This window comes from Microcaecilia unicolor, chromosome 4, assembly GCF_901765095.1.
Source record: "Microcaecilia unicolor chromosome 4, aMicUni1.1, whole genome shotgun sequence".
NCBI classification, from domain to species: Eukaryota; Metazoa; Chordata; class Amphibia; order Gymnophiona; family Siphonopidae; genus Microcaecilia; species Microcaecilia unicolor.
The window spans coordinates 203795939-203812376 of NC_044034.1; the positions used below are offsets into that span (position 1 = coordinate 203795939).

Sequence of the window (16438 nt, forward strand, 5' to 3'; positions counted from 1 at the left end):
TTTTCTGCTTATGTTTGCAGCGTGATACTATTATATTTTTACATTTCAGTATTTGTTAGTTAAATATACTTGTAATTCCATCTTTTTATTATTCCATATTGTTTAATTCTGTTATGTACTTGTTTATATGGCTATGTTATACTGTAGATAGATAATTTGTTGTTATGCAGTTTTAATTTGCTGTTGTTCTCTGCACTTCGTAGAATAGGTGGTTTATACAAATGTTTAAATAAATACAATTGCACTCTCATATACCATCACAGCTTGTTTGACCAAACTTTTACCATTCATTTTGGGAAGCTTTCATTGGTCTGTATTTCAGGCTGTCTATATGAAGGAGTCCCCAGAATGGATGGAGAGGTGTTTTCGCTCTCTGCCGATAATTGTACTGTCTGCATATGTCTTGTAAGTATAAGAAAACGTCCACAATTCCCTGTAAAAACAGCCCTGTTTTGAATTTTTATGGCCCATACCTTTAAAAGGATTCAGTGTTTCTGGATTTTTTTCCCTCAGGCTGGAAATGTGACCTGTATCTCCCCAGAATGTCCTCTGGTCACATGCCCTCACCCTTTTTTATCAGAGTGCTGCCTCCAATGCCCAGGTTGGTGAATCGGTAATAAGATCTTTTTTTTTTTTTAAAGGGGGGGAAGTGGTCTAATTGTTACTACTGACAAACTTAACATACGTGAAAGGGGCCCTTCATAACTGTAAGAAAAACTTATTAGACTGTTCAGTAGAACGACGAACTTGATCCGACTATTCACAGTTTGAAGTAATTCGATAACCTGGTACCTCAATGCTGTGCGCTGAGTGCCAATTCTATAACGGCACCAAAAGTCTGTTATAGAAAACTAGTGAAAGCTGGCATCAAGGCATCTAATTTAAGTGCACCTAAGTACTTGAGGTTTATGGCTGTTGTAAGTTAGAACGCTGAATTGCGGCACACAGTGCCCTGGATTCTATGGGGCCCTTTACAAAGCAACGGTAAGCACGCTAAAAAGGCACTACTGTAGGACGCACTCAGGTGTCCCATGGTAGTTCTGGGATCGACATGCACCAATCCTGCTCTAAAAAATATAAAATATTTTTAACACGGGGTGTATTTTGGGGCGGAGAGTAGACATGCCCTGTGCTAATCAGCAAATCACTGTACACTGTTGATTAGATTGAGGTTCATGTGTGAGCCCTTACTGCCTACAAAATAGGTGGCAGTAAGGGCTCATACGTTAATAGTCACGTGCTAATTGGGAAATTGGCACGTGAATATTAATGGAGAAATACAAATTGTGGCCATTTTACTGCCATGTTAAAAGTAGCCTCAGGGTGTGGGAAACCCACAGGCTAAAAGTAGCGCAGGCCACTTTGTAGCCTGGCTTAGTAAAAGAGCCCCGATGTATGGCACCCAAATTTGTGCGCACACCTGAGAGTCGTGTGCAAATTAATTGAATAATGAGCTCTGAACCATCAATAATTGGGTTCTAGCAGCCAATTAGTGATGATAATTGGCACTCATTAAAAGTTGCAGACCTATTCTATAAGGCAGAGTGCCCAACTTTGTTGTTATGGAATACTGGGTCAGCGCACCCAACTTAGGTGCCAGCATTTACACAAAATTTCAGCAGGCAAAAGCTTGTTGTCTAAAGTTAGGGTGCAGAAACCGGGCATTAACCCCCAAATTCTATATATGGCATCTTAAGTGGTGCACACTAATTTGACTACACGGCCAAATTGCACGCATAACTTAATTGATTAGCAAGCCAATCAGCACCGATAATTGGTAACTGACAACCAATTAGCAGCACTAGGGAAGTCGTCCCAACCCCTTTATCATTTTCATCGTCCTTCTCTGCACCTTTTCTAATTCCACTGCTGTATCTTTTTTGAGATGCAGTGACCAGAATTGAACACAATATTCAAGGTGCGGCATTATAACATCCTCATTTTTGTTTTCCATTCCTCACCTAACATTCTATTTGCTTTATTAGCTGCCACAACACACTGAGCAGAAGGTTTCAACTTATCATCATCGACGACACCAAGATCCCTTTCTTGTTCCGTGACTCCTAACGTGGAACCTTGCATGACGTAGATATAATTCAGGTTCCTCTTTCCCACATGCATCATTTTGCACTTGCTATCATTAAATGTCATCTGCCATTTAGACGCCCAGTCTCCAAGTCTCGTAAGGTCCTCTTGTAATTTTCCACAATCCTCTTGTGATTTAACAACTTTGTACTCCCATCTCTAAGTCATTTATAAATATGTTAAAAAGCAGTGGTTCCAGCACAGACCCCTGGGGAACCCCACTAACTACCCTTCTCCATTGAGAATACTGACCATTTAACCCTACTCTCTGTTTTCTTTTAACCAGTTTTTAATCCACAATAGGACACTACCTCCTATCCCATGACTCTCCAATTTCCTCTGGAGTCTTTCATGAGGTAATTTGTCAAATTTGTCAAACACCTTTTGAAAATCCAGATACACAATATCAACCGGCTCGCCTTTATCCACATGTTTGTTCACCCCTTCAAAGAAATGTAATAGATTGGTGAGGTAAGATTTCCCCTCACTAAATCCATGTTGGCTTTGTCTCATTAATTCATGCTTTTGAATATGTTCTGTAATTTTGTTCTTTTTAATAGTCTCTACCATTTTGCCCGGCACTGACATCAGGCTCACCAGACTATAATTTCCTGAATCTCCTCTGGAACCTTTTTTAAAAATCGGCGTTACATTGGCCACCCTCCAATCTTCTGGTACCATGCTCGATTTTAAAGATAACTTACATATTACTGACAATAGTTCCGCAAGTTCATTTTTCAATTCTATCAGTACTCTGGGATGGATACCGTCCAGTCCAGGAGATTTGCTACTCTTCTTTGTCAAATTAACCCATTACATCCTTCAGGTTTATAGAGATTTCATTCAGTTTTTCTGACTTGTCAGCTTTGAATAACATTTTTGGCACCGGTATCTCTCCTAAATCTTCCTCAGTGAAGACCGCTATTGCTTTGTCTTCCCTGATCGCCCCTTTTACCCCTCGGTCATCTAGCGGTCCAACCAATTCTTTTGCTGGCTTCCTGCTTTTATTATATCTACAAAATTTTTTACTCTTGTGTGTTTGCCTCCAATGCAATCATTGTTATCAAGTGGCACCATTACCTCCCGCACCAGATCATGCACTCCACTAAGGACTAGGTCTAGAATTTTTCCTTCTCTTGTCAGCTCCTGTACCAGCTGCTTCATATAGCAGTCCTTGATTTTGTCAAGGAATTTTACCTCCCTAGCATGCCCCTATGTTAAATTTACCCAGTCAATATCAGGGTAATTGAAATCACCCATTACTATTGTGTTGCCCAGTTTGTTAGTGTCCCTAATTTCCTTTAACATTTCCTCATCTGTCTGTTCATCCTGGACAGGCGGACGGTAGTACACTCCTATCACTATATGTTTCCCTTTTACACATGGAATTTCAATCCACAGGGATTCCAAGATGTGTTTTGTTTCCTGCAGAATTTTCAATCTATTTGATTCAAGGCCCTCCTTAACATACAATGCTACCCCTCCACAAATTCGATCCACCCTATCACTACGATGTAATTTGTATCCCGGTATGATAGTGTCCCACTGGTTATCCTCTTTCCACCAGGTCCCAGAGATGCCTATTATATCTAATTTTTCATTTAATGCAATATATTCTAACTCTCCCATCTTATTTCTTAGGCTTCTGGCATTCACATATAGACATTTCAAACTATGTTTGTTGTTCCTATTTACAACATGCTCAGTATTTGACAGTATTAATTTTCAATGTTTTGTCTGATTTTTATTTTTATTTAAGGACACTTGTGGGCTCATTTTCGAAAGAGGACGCCCATCTTTCAACACAAATCAGGAGATGCGCGTCCTTCTCCCGGGGTTGCCCAAATCGGCATAATTGAAAGCCGATTTTGGGCGCCCTCACCTGCTTTCCATCGTGGGGACAACCAAAGTTTACGGCGGCATGTCGGAAGCATAGCGAAGGCAGGACTGGGGCATGCTTAGCACATGGGCATCCTCGGCCGATAATGGAAAGAAGAAGGGCGTCCCTGACGAACACTTGGCCGACTTTACTTGGTCCTGTTTTTTTATGACCAAGCCACAAAAATGTGCCCTAAATGACCAGATGACCACCGGAGGGAATCGGGGATGACCCCTCCCTACTCCCCCAGTGGTCACTAACCCCCTCCCACTCTAAAAAAAAGTTAAAATATTTTTGCCAGCCGCTATGCCAGCCTCAAATATCATACCCAGCTCCATGACAGCAGTATGCAGGTCCCTGGACCAGTTTTAGTGGGTACTGCAGTGCACTTCAGGCAGGCAGACCCGGGCCCATCCCCCCTACCTGTTAAACTTGTGGTGGTAAATGTGAGCCCTCCAAAACCCACCAGAAACCCACTGTACCCACATCTAGGTGCCCTCCTTCATCCCTAAGGGCTATGGTAGTGGTGTACAGTTGTGGGGAGTGGGGTTTGGGGGTGTTTTGGGGGGGCTCAGCACACAAGGTAAGGGAGCTATGCACCTGGGAGCTTTTTCTGAAGTCCACTGCAGTACCCCCTAGGGTGCCTGGTTGGTGTCCTGGCATGTGAGGGGGACCAGTGCACTACGAATGCTGGCTCCTTCCACGACCAAAGGGCTTGCATTTGGTCGTTTCTGAGATGGGCGTCCTCAGTTTCCATTATCGCCGAAAATCGGGGACGACCATCTCTAGGGACGACCATCTCTAAGGTCGACCTAAATGTTGAGATTTGGGCGTCCCCGACCGTATTATCGAAACAAAAGATGGCCGCCCATCTTGTTTTGATAATATGGGTTTCCCCGCCCCTTCATGGGGACATCCTGCGAGGACGCCCTCAGAAAAACTTGGGCGCCCCGTTCGATTATGCCCCTCCACATCTACTATGGTCTCTTTTGCAACCTCACTATCGGGATACCCTATCTTCCCTGTTTTGGTGATATCTTTCAACAATACCTTATTCCGAACTATGCGCTTTTGAGCAACTGTCGACCTTCCCCCAGTTTCTAGTTTAAAATCTGCTCTACCTCCTTTTTAAATGCCGATGCCAGCAGCCTGGTCCCACCCTGGTTAAGGTGAGCCCATCCTTTTGGAATAGGTTCCCCCTTCCCCAGAATGTTGCCCAGTTCCTATCAAATCTAAAACCCTCCTCCCTACACCATCGTCTCATCCACGCATTGAGACTCTGGAGCTCTGCCTGTCTCTGGTAGCACCTCAGAAAATGCTACCTTAGAGGTTCTGGATTTAAGTTTTCTACCTAAGACCCTAAATTTTGTCTTCTAGAACCACTCTCCTACATTTTCCTATGTCATTGGTACTACTACTACTATTTAACATTTCTAAAGCGCTACTAGGGTTACGCAGCGCTGTACAATTTAACATAGAAGGACAGTCCCTGCTCAAAGAGCTTACATGAAGACAGCCAGCTCCTCCTCAGCACTTTCTAACATTTTATCTAGGTGGTCCGTGAGGTCCAACACCTTCGCACCAGGCAGGCAAGTCACCAGGCGATCTTCAAGTCCACCAGCCACCCAGCTATCTATATGCCTAATGATCGAATCACCAACTACAACAGCTGTCCTAACCCTTACCTTTTACTAAGTGGTGGTAAGCCCACTGTGGGCTTACTGCGTGCCAATCTGGAGCGGGTGCCGGCAGTAGTTCCAACCCCAGTGCATGGCATTTCTGGTGCTAGCAGAAATATTCAAAGAATATTTCTACAGGGGGTTACCTGGCGGTAATCGGGTAGCGCCACATGCTACCCGGTTACCACTGGGTTAGTGCAGGAACCCTTACCTCCACCGCAATGGGTGGCATTAAGTGCTCTCCACCCACCACATGGCCATGCAATAACAGCAGTCTTACCACATGGCCATGTCTTTTTTCAGCCTTTTTATCTGCTGCGGTAAAAAGGGCCTCAGCATGCAGCAAAAATGGCCCCCACCACTAGTGCAGGACCCTTTTTACCACAGCTTAGTAAAAAGGCCACTAAAGCATTTACGTGCTCCCTTATAGAATAGCATTTAATGCATTTGTACATGTAAGTGCGTAGTAAGGCGCCATTTTAATATGGAAGGTGCATGTGCCCAGTTATAGAATTGCCTTTTTTGTCTTTAGTGGTAGTGTGGGCAGTAGGGAAGTGCACAGGGCCAAATTATTCAGTACATTTGGCTTTTCCCCCAATTTTCCCACTATGTTTTTCATACATACATAGTTCATTTCATACATTCATGCTAATAAAAAAAAATTAATGTGTTTTACATCTATTTATAGCATGCCAATCACTTAGAAGTCCTTTTACTAAGTGGTCATAGTGTGCCCTCATATGGGTCTTTCCCACGTGCTAAGGCCATTATTACTACAGAAATAAAATGGCCAATTTTCTATTTTTGGCATTAATGGCCGTGTGCTAAATGATAGTAATCCACAGATATTACTATGAAACTCCAACAAATGAACAGTGAAAAAAGGGGAAGAAAAGCCTCAAGGGCACTCAGACCCTGCTGGGTTTTAAAGTGCGGTAGTGATCTAAGCAGATCATGACATCATCATCGGCAAAATCCTTCCATCCACAAAATATCCAGTGCTAAATAGTGCTCAAAAAACTTTCTGTAAATTTTGTCAATTTTAATAAATTTTGTAAAACGACTTATCTTGTAGCATGAAGACAACTTTTAGTAAATATCAGAAGTAGCGACTTAACAGAAAGTTTTTTGTACACTGTTTAGCACTGGATATTTTGTGGATGGAAGGTTTTTGCCGATGATGAAGTCATGATCTGCTTAGATCACTACCGCACTTTAAAACCCAGCAAGGTCTGAGCACCTTTGAGGCTTTTCCTTCCCCTTTTTTCGCTATATGTTTGTTGGAGTTTCATAGTAATATCTGTGGATTGCTTTCGTGTTATAGCTTCAGGATTGGTAATTCCACACCCTCCTTGTTTCTTTAGTTGATTCATGTGCTAAATGATGCCATTAGCATGTGGTCATTAATAGAACTTAGTGCATAATTACTTACTGCCACCCATTTTACAGGTTCCAGAAGCAAAAGAAAATCAAACAAGATCTTATTTTGTTTCCAAACCCCTTGCCCAGGCTTGTTCTCATCCCCATGGTGTTCATGGTCAACGGTGATGCATAACATTTTCTTTTTTTACCATCTTTCTATTATACAATCAAAGCAGTTTATATATCACATACAGGTACTTTGTCCTTAGAGGGCTCTCAATCTAACCCTGGGGCAATAAAGGGTTAAGTGATTTGCCCAGGGTGACAAGTAGCTATGGTAGGAAACCCTATTCCCTGGGTTTTCAGGCCACTGAACTAACCATTAGGCAATTCCTCCACTCTTGTCACCAGCAGGACCAAAGTAAATAGTATTACATCCGCTCCATAAAGATCCTAGGAATTTATTTATTTATTTGTTATATTTGTATCCCACATTTTCCCACCTATTTGCAGGCTCAATGTGGCTTACATCTTACCGTAAGGTGATCGCCAAGACCGGTATGGAAACAAATACAATTTGATATTAGGGTCGGGGAAAGTTAGTATATTCAGGTGCCTAGGAATCGAAGATAGGAAGTAATATATAATGTCCAATACAGTCTATGGTTTTGCTGTGTTGCAGATTGGAGGCATCTAGGTTAGGTCGGTGGGGAATTCTTTTCTGAATAGGTAGGTCTTTAATGATCTTCTGAAGTTTAGATGGTCGTAGATTGATTTCACAGTCTTTAGCAGTGTATTCCACAATTGTGTGCCAATGTAGGAGAAGTTGGATGCATAGGTTAATTTGTATCTGAGTCCTTTGCAGCTTGGGTAGTGGAGATTCAAGTAGGTACGTGATGCTCTGGTTCTGTTTCTGGTTGGGAGATCAATCAGGTCGACCATATATCCTGGGACTTCACCATAGATAATCTTGTGGACCAAGGTGCAGATTTTGAAGGTGATACGTTCCTTGATTGGGAGCCAGTGCAGTTTTTCTCGAAGGGATTTGGCACTTTCGAAACGTGATTTACCGAATATCAGCCTGGCTGCTATGTTTTGGGCTGTCTGGAGTTTCTTTGTGAGTTGTTCTTTGCATCCCGCATATATTCCATTGCAGTAATCTGCATGGCTCATTACCATTGATTATATCAGGTTGCGGAAAATTTCCCTCAGGAAGAAAGGTTTTATACGTTTAAGCTTCCACATTGAATAAAACATTTTCTTTATAGTGGAGTTTACTTGGCTCTCAAGTGTAAGATTGTGATCAATTGTAACGCCTAGTATTTTGAGGCTATCTGAGGTAGGGAGGGTGTGATCTGGGGTGTTTAAGGTTGTGGGTTTATAATTATTATGTTGGGATGAGAGGATGAGGCAGTGTATTTTTTCAGTGTTTAATTTCAATTGGAATGAATTTGCCCATGAGTCCATGATGTCCAAACCACACTTCATTTCATTGGTGATTTCTGTTAGATCGTGTTTGAAAGGGGTGTAAATTGTGATGTCATCTGCATATATGAACGGGTGAAGGTTTTGGTTGGATAGGGATTTGGCTGGGGGGGGGGGGGGGTCATCATTATATTGAAGAGTATTGATGAGAGTGGAGATCCTTGAGGTACTCCGCAGTCTGCTTTCCACGTTGGTGATATGTTTGTTTTTGATTTAACTTGGTATGTTCTGGTGCTTAGGAAACCCTTGATCCAATTAAGTGTATTTCCTCCAATCCCGAAATGGTCTAGGAGGCGTAGAAGTATGTTGTGGTTTACCATGTCGAATGCACTCGACATGTCGAATTGGAGGAGGAGTATGCTTTTACCTGTGGCAATTTCATGCTTGAATTTGGCCAGGAGAGTGACTAGTACAGTTGCTGTGCTATGGGAGGGGCGGAATCCTGATTCTGATTCATGCAATAATGAGAACTTGTCCAGGTATTCCATAAGCTGTTTTGTCACCATACTCTCCATCAATTTGACTGCTAGTGGGATGGATGCGACTGGGCGGTAATTGGTAAGGTTGTTCGTTTTTTTCTTTGTGAGTAAGCTTCATTTTTCAAGGGTGGTAGCATGGGAGGAACTGCAGGGGGCTTTTTTAAATTTGGCACTCAAGGTTAGGGCTACATGCTATTGTAAAATAGAAAGAAGTGTAAATGCACTTTGGGATTTTTCTCCCCCAAGCTGGAAATGTGACCTGCATCTCCCCCGAATGTCCTCTGGTCACATGCCCTCACCCCCTTTTTTTTGTATTAGAGTGCTTTTGCATTTACATGTGTTTCTAGATTTGTTTGAGAGAATGTTTATGTAGATTTTTTTAAGTCAAATTTGAATTCTCAACCCTTTTGAACATTATAATTGTAAAATAAAACCCATTAAGAATAAAAGAAACTAGAAAAAGAATAAAAATGAAACAAAACAGAAATGGAACAACCACCCCCCCCCTTGCCTCCCCATATACCCCTATACCCCTATCAAGCATTCAACATAAGAACATAAGAATTGCCATTCTGGGTCAGTCCAAAGGTCTATCTAGCCCAACATCCTTTTTCCAACAGTGGCCAATCCAGGTCACAAATACCTGACAGGATCCCAAAAAGTAGCAACATTCCACATAGAATCTCAAATAGCAGCAACATTCCATTTAGAATCTCAAATAGCAGCAACGTTCCATGTAGAATCTCAATTAGTAGTAACATTCCATTCTAACTACCTCCAGGAATTAGATGTGGCTTACCCAGGTCTACCTTAATAGCTTATGGACTTTTCTTCCAAGAATCTGTCCAAACCTTTTAAAACTCTAGCTAGGCTAACTGCTTTTACCACATTTTCTGAATTTAACTATACATTAAGTAAAAAATATTGTGCTCATGCATAAGTATATGCCATTATTTTAACGATATACATATATTATGTACTTTATAGAATTGCCCTGAGAAGGCTTCTGTTGCCTTTATAAAAATAGTCATAAACCCTGGAATCCTATATATCAGGCTGAGATTTCCACGTAGAAATCAAAGCGTATTCCATAGAGAAGCTAATTGGTTAACAAGCTAATCAGCGCTGATAACTGGATGTTTACAACCAATTATAAGCACTAATTGGCATTAATTAGCTCTACTTGCTAAAAGTATTCTGTAACATGGTACGAGTACATTCTAAGTCACATAGTTGAAAAGGGGTCATGGCCATGGGCGTATCCAGTGCTTTTTTTGTGCCGGTACGCAACGGTACGGCGTACCGGCACCTTTTTCTCCTCCTCCCCTCCCCTCCCATTATTTCCAGCGATTCTCCGCCTCTCCCCTGCCCTCCCATCGACGTCCAGCGATTTTTCCGTCCCTCCCCTGCCCTCACCTCTCTCATATCCAGCGATTCTTCGTCCCCCAGCCGTCCTCCTTCACTGCCTGCCAGCCAGTCGGACTCAGAAGCGAACGGTGCAGGCAGCGATTGGCTGGCAGCGTCGTAGCTTCCCTCTGCAAGTCCCGCCTACAACTTCCTGTTTACGCATAGGCGGGACTTGCAGAGGGAAGCTACGACGCTGCCAGCCAATCGCTGCCTGCACCATTCGCTTCTGAGTCCGACGCTGGCTGGCAGGCAGTGAAAGAGGACGGCTGGTGGACGAAGAATCGCTGGATATGGGAGAGGTGAGGGCAGGGGAGGGACGGAAAAATCGCTGCACGACGATGGGAGGGCAGGGGAGAGGCGGAGAATCGCTGGAAATAATGGGAGGGAAGGGCAGGGGAGAGAGAACTGCTGGAAATCAATGGGATGGGAGGGAAGGGCAGGAGAGAGAGAATTGCTGGACATGGGATGGGATGGGAGGGAAGGGCAAGGGAGAGAGAATTGCTGGACATGGGAAGGGCAGGGGAGAGAAAATTGCTGGACATGGGATGGGAGGGAAGAGCAGGGGAGAGAGAATTGCTGGACATGGGATGGGAGGGAAGGGCAGGAGAGAGAGAATTGCTGGACATGGGATGGGAGGGAAGGGCAAGGGAGAGAGAATTGCTGGACATGGGATGGGATGGGAGGGAAGGGCAAGGGAGAGAGAATTGCTGGACATGGGAAGGGCAGGGGAGAGAAAATTGCTGGACATGGGATGGGAGGGAAGAGCAGGGGAGAGAGAATTGCTGGACATGGGATGGGAGGGAAGGGCAAGGGAGAGAGAATTGCTGGACATGGGAAGGGCAGGGGAGAGAGAATTGCTGGGGATGGGAGGGGAGGGAAAGGGAGAGAGAATTGCTGGACATGGGAAGGGCAGGGGAGAGAGAATTGCTGGACGTAGGATGGGGATGGGAGGGAAGGGCAAGGGAGAGAGAATTGCTGGACATGGGAAGGGCAGGGGAGAGAGAATTGCTGGACATGGGATGGGAGGGAAGAGCAGGGGAGAGAGAATTGCTGGAGATGGGAGGGAAGGGCAAGGGAGAATTGCTGGACATGGAATGGGAGGGAAGGGCAGGGGAGAGAATTGCTGGACATTGATGGGAGGGCAGGGATGAGATAATTGCTGGACATGGAGGGGAGGGCAGGGAAGATAGAATTGCTGGACATGGAGGGGAGAGAGGAGAATCGCTGGATGGGGAGGGGAGGACAGGGAAGAGAGAATTGCTGGACATGGAGGGGAGAGAGGAGAATCGCTGGACGGGGAGGGGAGGACAGGGAAGAGAGAATTGCTGGACATGGAGGGGAGAGAAGAGAATCGCTGGACAGGGAGGGGAGGACAGGGAAGAGAGAATTGCTGGACATGGATGAGAGGGGAGAGAGGAGAAATGCTAGAAATGGATGGAGAGGAGAGCAGGAGAATTGCTGGACATGGATGGATGGAGGAGTTGGCTAGGAGAGAGGAGAAATGCTGACTTGGATGGAGGAGAGGGGAGAGAGAATTATTGCTTTATATGGATACAGAGGAGGGAAGAGAGATGAGAAATGCTGGACATGGATGGAGAGAGGAGAAGTGCTGGACAGGAATGGAGGGGAGGAAAGAAAAAAGAAGATGCACATGGATGGAGATGAGGGAAAGGGAAGAGGAGAAAAACTGCACATGGATGGAGAAAATAGGCAAAAGCTGGATCCATGTTATACCTCCTCCAGTCAATTCCATGGAGGAGGACCCAGCTTTTACTTATGGATGCAGGGCAACAAAAGAAGAAGAAAGGAGGAAAGTAAAGAAATAAATGGAAAGGAAGCCCTGGAAACGGAGTTAAGAGAACAGATAGAGAGCAGCAGAATCAGAGACTGGGACCAATATGGATAGAAAAACAAAGTCACCAGACAACAAAGGTAGAAAAAAATCATTTTATTTTCATTTTAGTGTTTGGAATATGTCCAATTTGAGAATTTACATCTGTTGTCTTATTTTGCACTAGGTATGCTGGAGCTGTAACAGCTTACAGAAATTATTTATAATGAAAAGAAATCATGTTATTTTTTCTCCTATACTAGTATAATATTTTCAATGATGTCTGTTTATATGCGCCATGGCTGGTATAAGGGGTGTGGCCAATGTGGGTGTGGCTATAATAGGGGCGGTGCCATGTGTGGTGACCCCGCCCACAATGAGTACCGGCACCTTTTTTTCTACAAAAAAAGCACTGGGCGTATCTAAAATCTATGCGTGGTCTTATGACTACACCCGCTCTGTCCTAATTTAGTTGTCAAGATTTACACCAGGTTTCACTTAGCGTAATTGGCTGTGACTAAATTTAGTCATGTGGACTGGCACTCACGTATTTTATAAACCAGGTGGACTAACCAGTGGACTAACACGGCTACCACACTCCTCTACATAAACCAGGTGGAAATTTAGGCTTATTCTATAAAGTATGCCTAAATTAAGATGTACTTTATAGAATACGTTTAAGCAAATGTCATTTCAGCACCAAATGTTTAGGTGTGATATATAGAATCAAGTCCAAAACAAGTAATTTCACAAAGGTGCCCTGTTATGAAATTATTCCCTAACTATTCAGCTCTCCCATACAGGGCCGTGCCTAGGACTATCAGTTGGGCCCCCCCCCCCCCCCCCCCCCCCCCCCCCCATCTAGCATAAAATACCATAAGTAAATAAATATAAACTTTTAACGTTGAGCACCTGATTATCAAAGTGGACATATTCCAAACACTATAATGAAAATAAAATGATTTTTTCTACCTTTGTTGTCTGGTGACTTTGTTTTTCTGATCATGCTGGCCCATGATTCTGCTGCTATCTGTCCTCTTAACTCCATTTCCAGGTCTTCCTTTCCATTTTTTTATTTACTTTCCTCCTTTCTTCTTCATTTCTTGCCTGTGCATGGGTAGTAGTGCTGCAGAAGTGCCTGAGGGTGACCACTGACCAGTTCATCCAGAGCCCATCCTTTAATGGGGGCAGACAAGCTGATTAAACTAGGCTTGGGTTGGGGGAGATGGGTGGGGCTCAGAGTGGGGAGAGATTGGCAAGGCCTGGGATGTAGGGGGGGATGAGGTGGGTATACTAGACTTGGGTTAGGGGGAGAAGGACTGGGATGAGGGTGGGGTGAAATGGGCAGAGTGGGAGAAGACACCCTGCACTCAGGGTAGAGGGAAATGGGTTTGGAAAACTGGGTTTGGGGTGCGGGGAGAAGAGCTGCACAAACAAGGCTGAAGGTTGGGGAGACATGTTGGGCAAACTGGGCTTGGGATGGGGAGAAACAAGCTGGGGAGTGGGATTTGAAGGGAGAAAGGTGTAAGCTGCACTTTTTATGGGAGGGGGAGGAGAGCAGATGAGCAGGACTAACCTCAATGCCTTCACCTGTCAGATACTAGAGAACAGGATCATTAATATTGATCAAGGGCTTACTTAAATTGGAAATGTATGGAATCAATAAAGCTTCTCATCCAAAAGCCAAAATTTAAAGTAGTACTCAATGGTTTTAAGAAAATAAAACAGAAAATATCCAAACACAGATACAAGAAGGTTCTAGTAATGAGGACACTGCTGCCGAGTTGCTTCTGTATTAGCAGATGGAGTGTGCAATCTCACTTAGACCTCTCCTGGACCAGCTGCTTTTGGGGAAGAATGGGGTCAAGTATCAGGGTGAGATGCAGAATCCTGAGATCTCCTCACAGTGCCACAGCTCAGTAAACGTTGCTGGGCACAGTACACCTGCCATGACTGCTGTGTCAGTGAGACCTTTCTGAAGATATACTCTCCCCTCAGTGAAACCTTTCTGAAGAGACACTCTCCCTTCTGTAAGAGCTTCCTGAACAGACATCGCTCCTTTATGGAGACGTTTCTGAAGAGACACTCCCCCTCCGTGAGACCTTCCTGAACTGACATTGTTTCCTTCTGGAGTTCTCCCCGGACAGACACGCCCCCCCTTCGATGAGACCTCCTTGAAAAGCCAATGCCTTCTGAAAGAAACTTTCCTGCTCTCTCAGATGCGTTTTATTGCTGTTGAAATATAATCTTTTACTGTTGTGTCTGACACTCAGTATACAAATTGTTTAGGCATGGATTAGTAGATAAACGCCGAAAATAATCCTGTTAGATCCATGAAGAATTCATTTTAAATGCTAGAAACAGAATAATGGAGCGGCCACTCATCCCACGCCTGGCTAAGTTCCCAGTCTTCTGCCACGGTATTTCGGGAGGGAAAAAAAAAGTATTTGATAAATGTATTAGATCTTGTGTGTTTATTAGTTTTTTTTTAAATATATTGTAAAAGATCAAGCTGGGACCCTGACGGATGAAAGTAAAAAAAGCATTTCTTTTAGTGACAGTGTACTTGCTGACTGCTTTTAATTGTATTCATCCCAATACAATAAAAAGTGGTCAGTGGCTAAACCCCTCGGGGAAACCTCCGCATTGTCCTGGCTTCTTTCATTAGATACCGAACAGCAGCAGAGTGAATTCATTCTGTTGTTTAGCTCACTATTGGTTTCTCGAAAATTATTATAGGAATTGAATTTCTTATCCAGTCTAGAATAATACCATGCTGCGGGAGTCGCATTTCTTGTCATGGGTAAATACAACTCCGATCCTCACGATTGATCAGGCAGAATTATATCCCAGACAGTGCTTAAAAATCCTCTGGGCTCTTCAAGGTGCACTAAGCAATTGGGGGACGAGGGGTGGCCATGAGCTGACTGAAATTTCGAGCCGAACAGAAACAAATGATGAAATGCTACCTGGCTGTCTGGCCTGCAGATGTGGGCTACTGGAGGCACGGGGGGGGGGGGGGGGGGGGCTGTAAGCCGAGTTGCAGGCAGTGCCTCGGGTCTGCCCGGCTGCTTGTCAAACAAGTAAATCTCTTCTCATCATCGTCGGGCCTCACTGTGTCCCGCCCTCGCGGAAATACGAATTTACCTCAGAGGAGGGCGGGACACACAGTGAGGCCCAACGATGATGAGAAGAGATTTACTTGTTTGACACAGACGAGAGGTGCTGCCTGCAACTCGGCTTCACAAAATGTTTTTTTAAAGGTAGGTGGGAGGCGGAGCAGCGGGAGCGGAGCACTCCCCCCCCCCCCATCTGCTGAGTGCTGACACCCGGGGCGGACCGCCCCCACCACCCCACTCCAAATTAAACATTTAAACCCCCCAAGCGGTATGGCGGGGCAGCACCGCAGCGGCGCCCTTGATAGGCAGGCGCCCCCCTGCGGTGCTTACCTCGCTTACCGCATTGGCACGGCCCTGCTCCCATACCTCACAGCTCCTTTTACCAAGCTGCAGTAAGCACTACTAGTGTGTTCTTACCACGGCTTAAAAGGACTTACCACGGAGCATGCTTAGGTGTCCTGAGGTAAGCTGTGGATTAGCATTTTTACCACGGAGGGGGCATGTCTTGGGGCGGAGAGTAAGTGTGTCTGCTGTAATTAGTGCAGCTACATTGTTGTGTGCTAACTGATTAGCACGTGAGCCCTTATCGTTTACAAAATAGATGGCGGTAATCTTTTTTTTTATGGCCACTCATTAATGTTTCCATTAGCGCATGGCCATTAATACAAAAATTCAACAATTGGTCGTTATACTGTTGTGCTAAAGATGACTTTGGTGTGCACCATTTAAGGGTGCGCTAACACCACTTTTTAGCACTGCTTTGAAAAAGGATCCCTTAATTTATTTATTTGTTCTGACCCTCAGGGGGAGGAATGCTGGCTTCGGCCTAACCCCTGGTAAACCTTTCCTCAGCTGAGAGGTGCCCAGCTCTACCACCGGCTGCCTTTCAGGTGCTGTGGAGGACTTGCAGCTCATCTGCATATCCTTTACAGCCTTCTCCGGGGTGACTCCCAGGTTCACTCCGATCCACTCAGGGCCTCCGCTCTTGTTGCCCAGCGCTCCCACCAGACGCTGTGGAGGACTTGCAGCCCTTCTGCATTTCCTCACAGCTGTATCTAGGGTGACTCCCAGGTCCACCCCGATCTTCCCAGGGCCCTCGCTCCAAGTGCCAG

At 44.6% G+C, this 16438-nt stretch overlaps 1 protein-coding gene across 3 annotated transcripts in view; it reads left to right on the forward strand.

Moving 5' to 3' along the window:
- The window catches only part of VWCE (von Willebrand factor C and EGF domains), a 333354-nt gene that overhangs the window by 172378 nt on the left and 144538 nt on the right, over positions 1 to 16438 (forward strand). For all 3 annotated transcript variants that reach the window (XR_003941942.1, XM_030201137.1, XM_030201138.1), the window contains 2 exons: positions 323 to 405; positions 514 to 601. Coding sequence is in view for 2 of the 3 variants with exons in the window: in XM_030201137.1 (XP_030056997.1) it covers positions 323 to 405; positions 514 to 601 (171 nt within the window). In the remaining variant the exon portion in view is untranslated. The remainder of the gene's footprint in view (positions 1 to 322; positions 406 to 513; positions 602 to 16438) is intronic.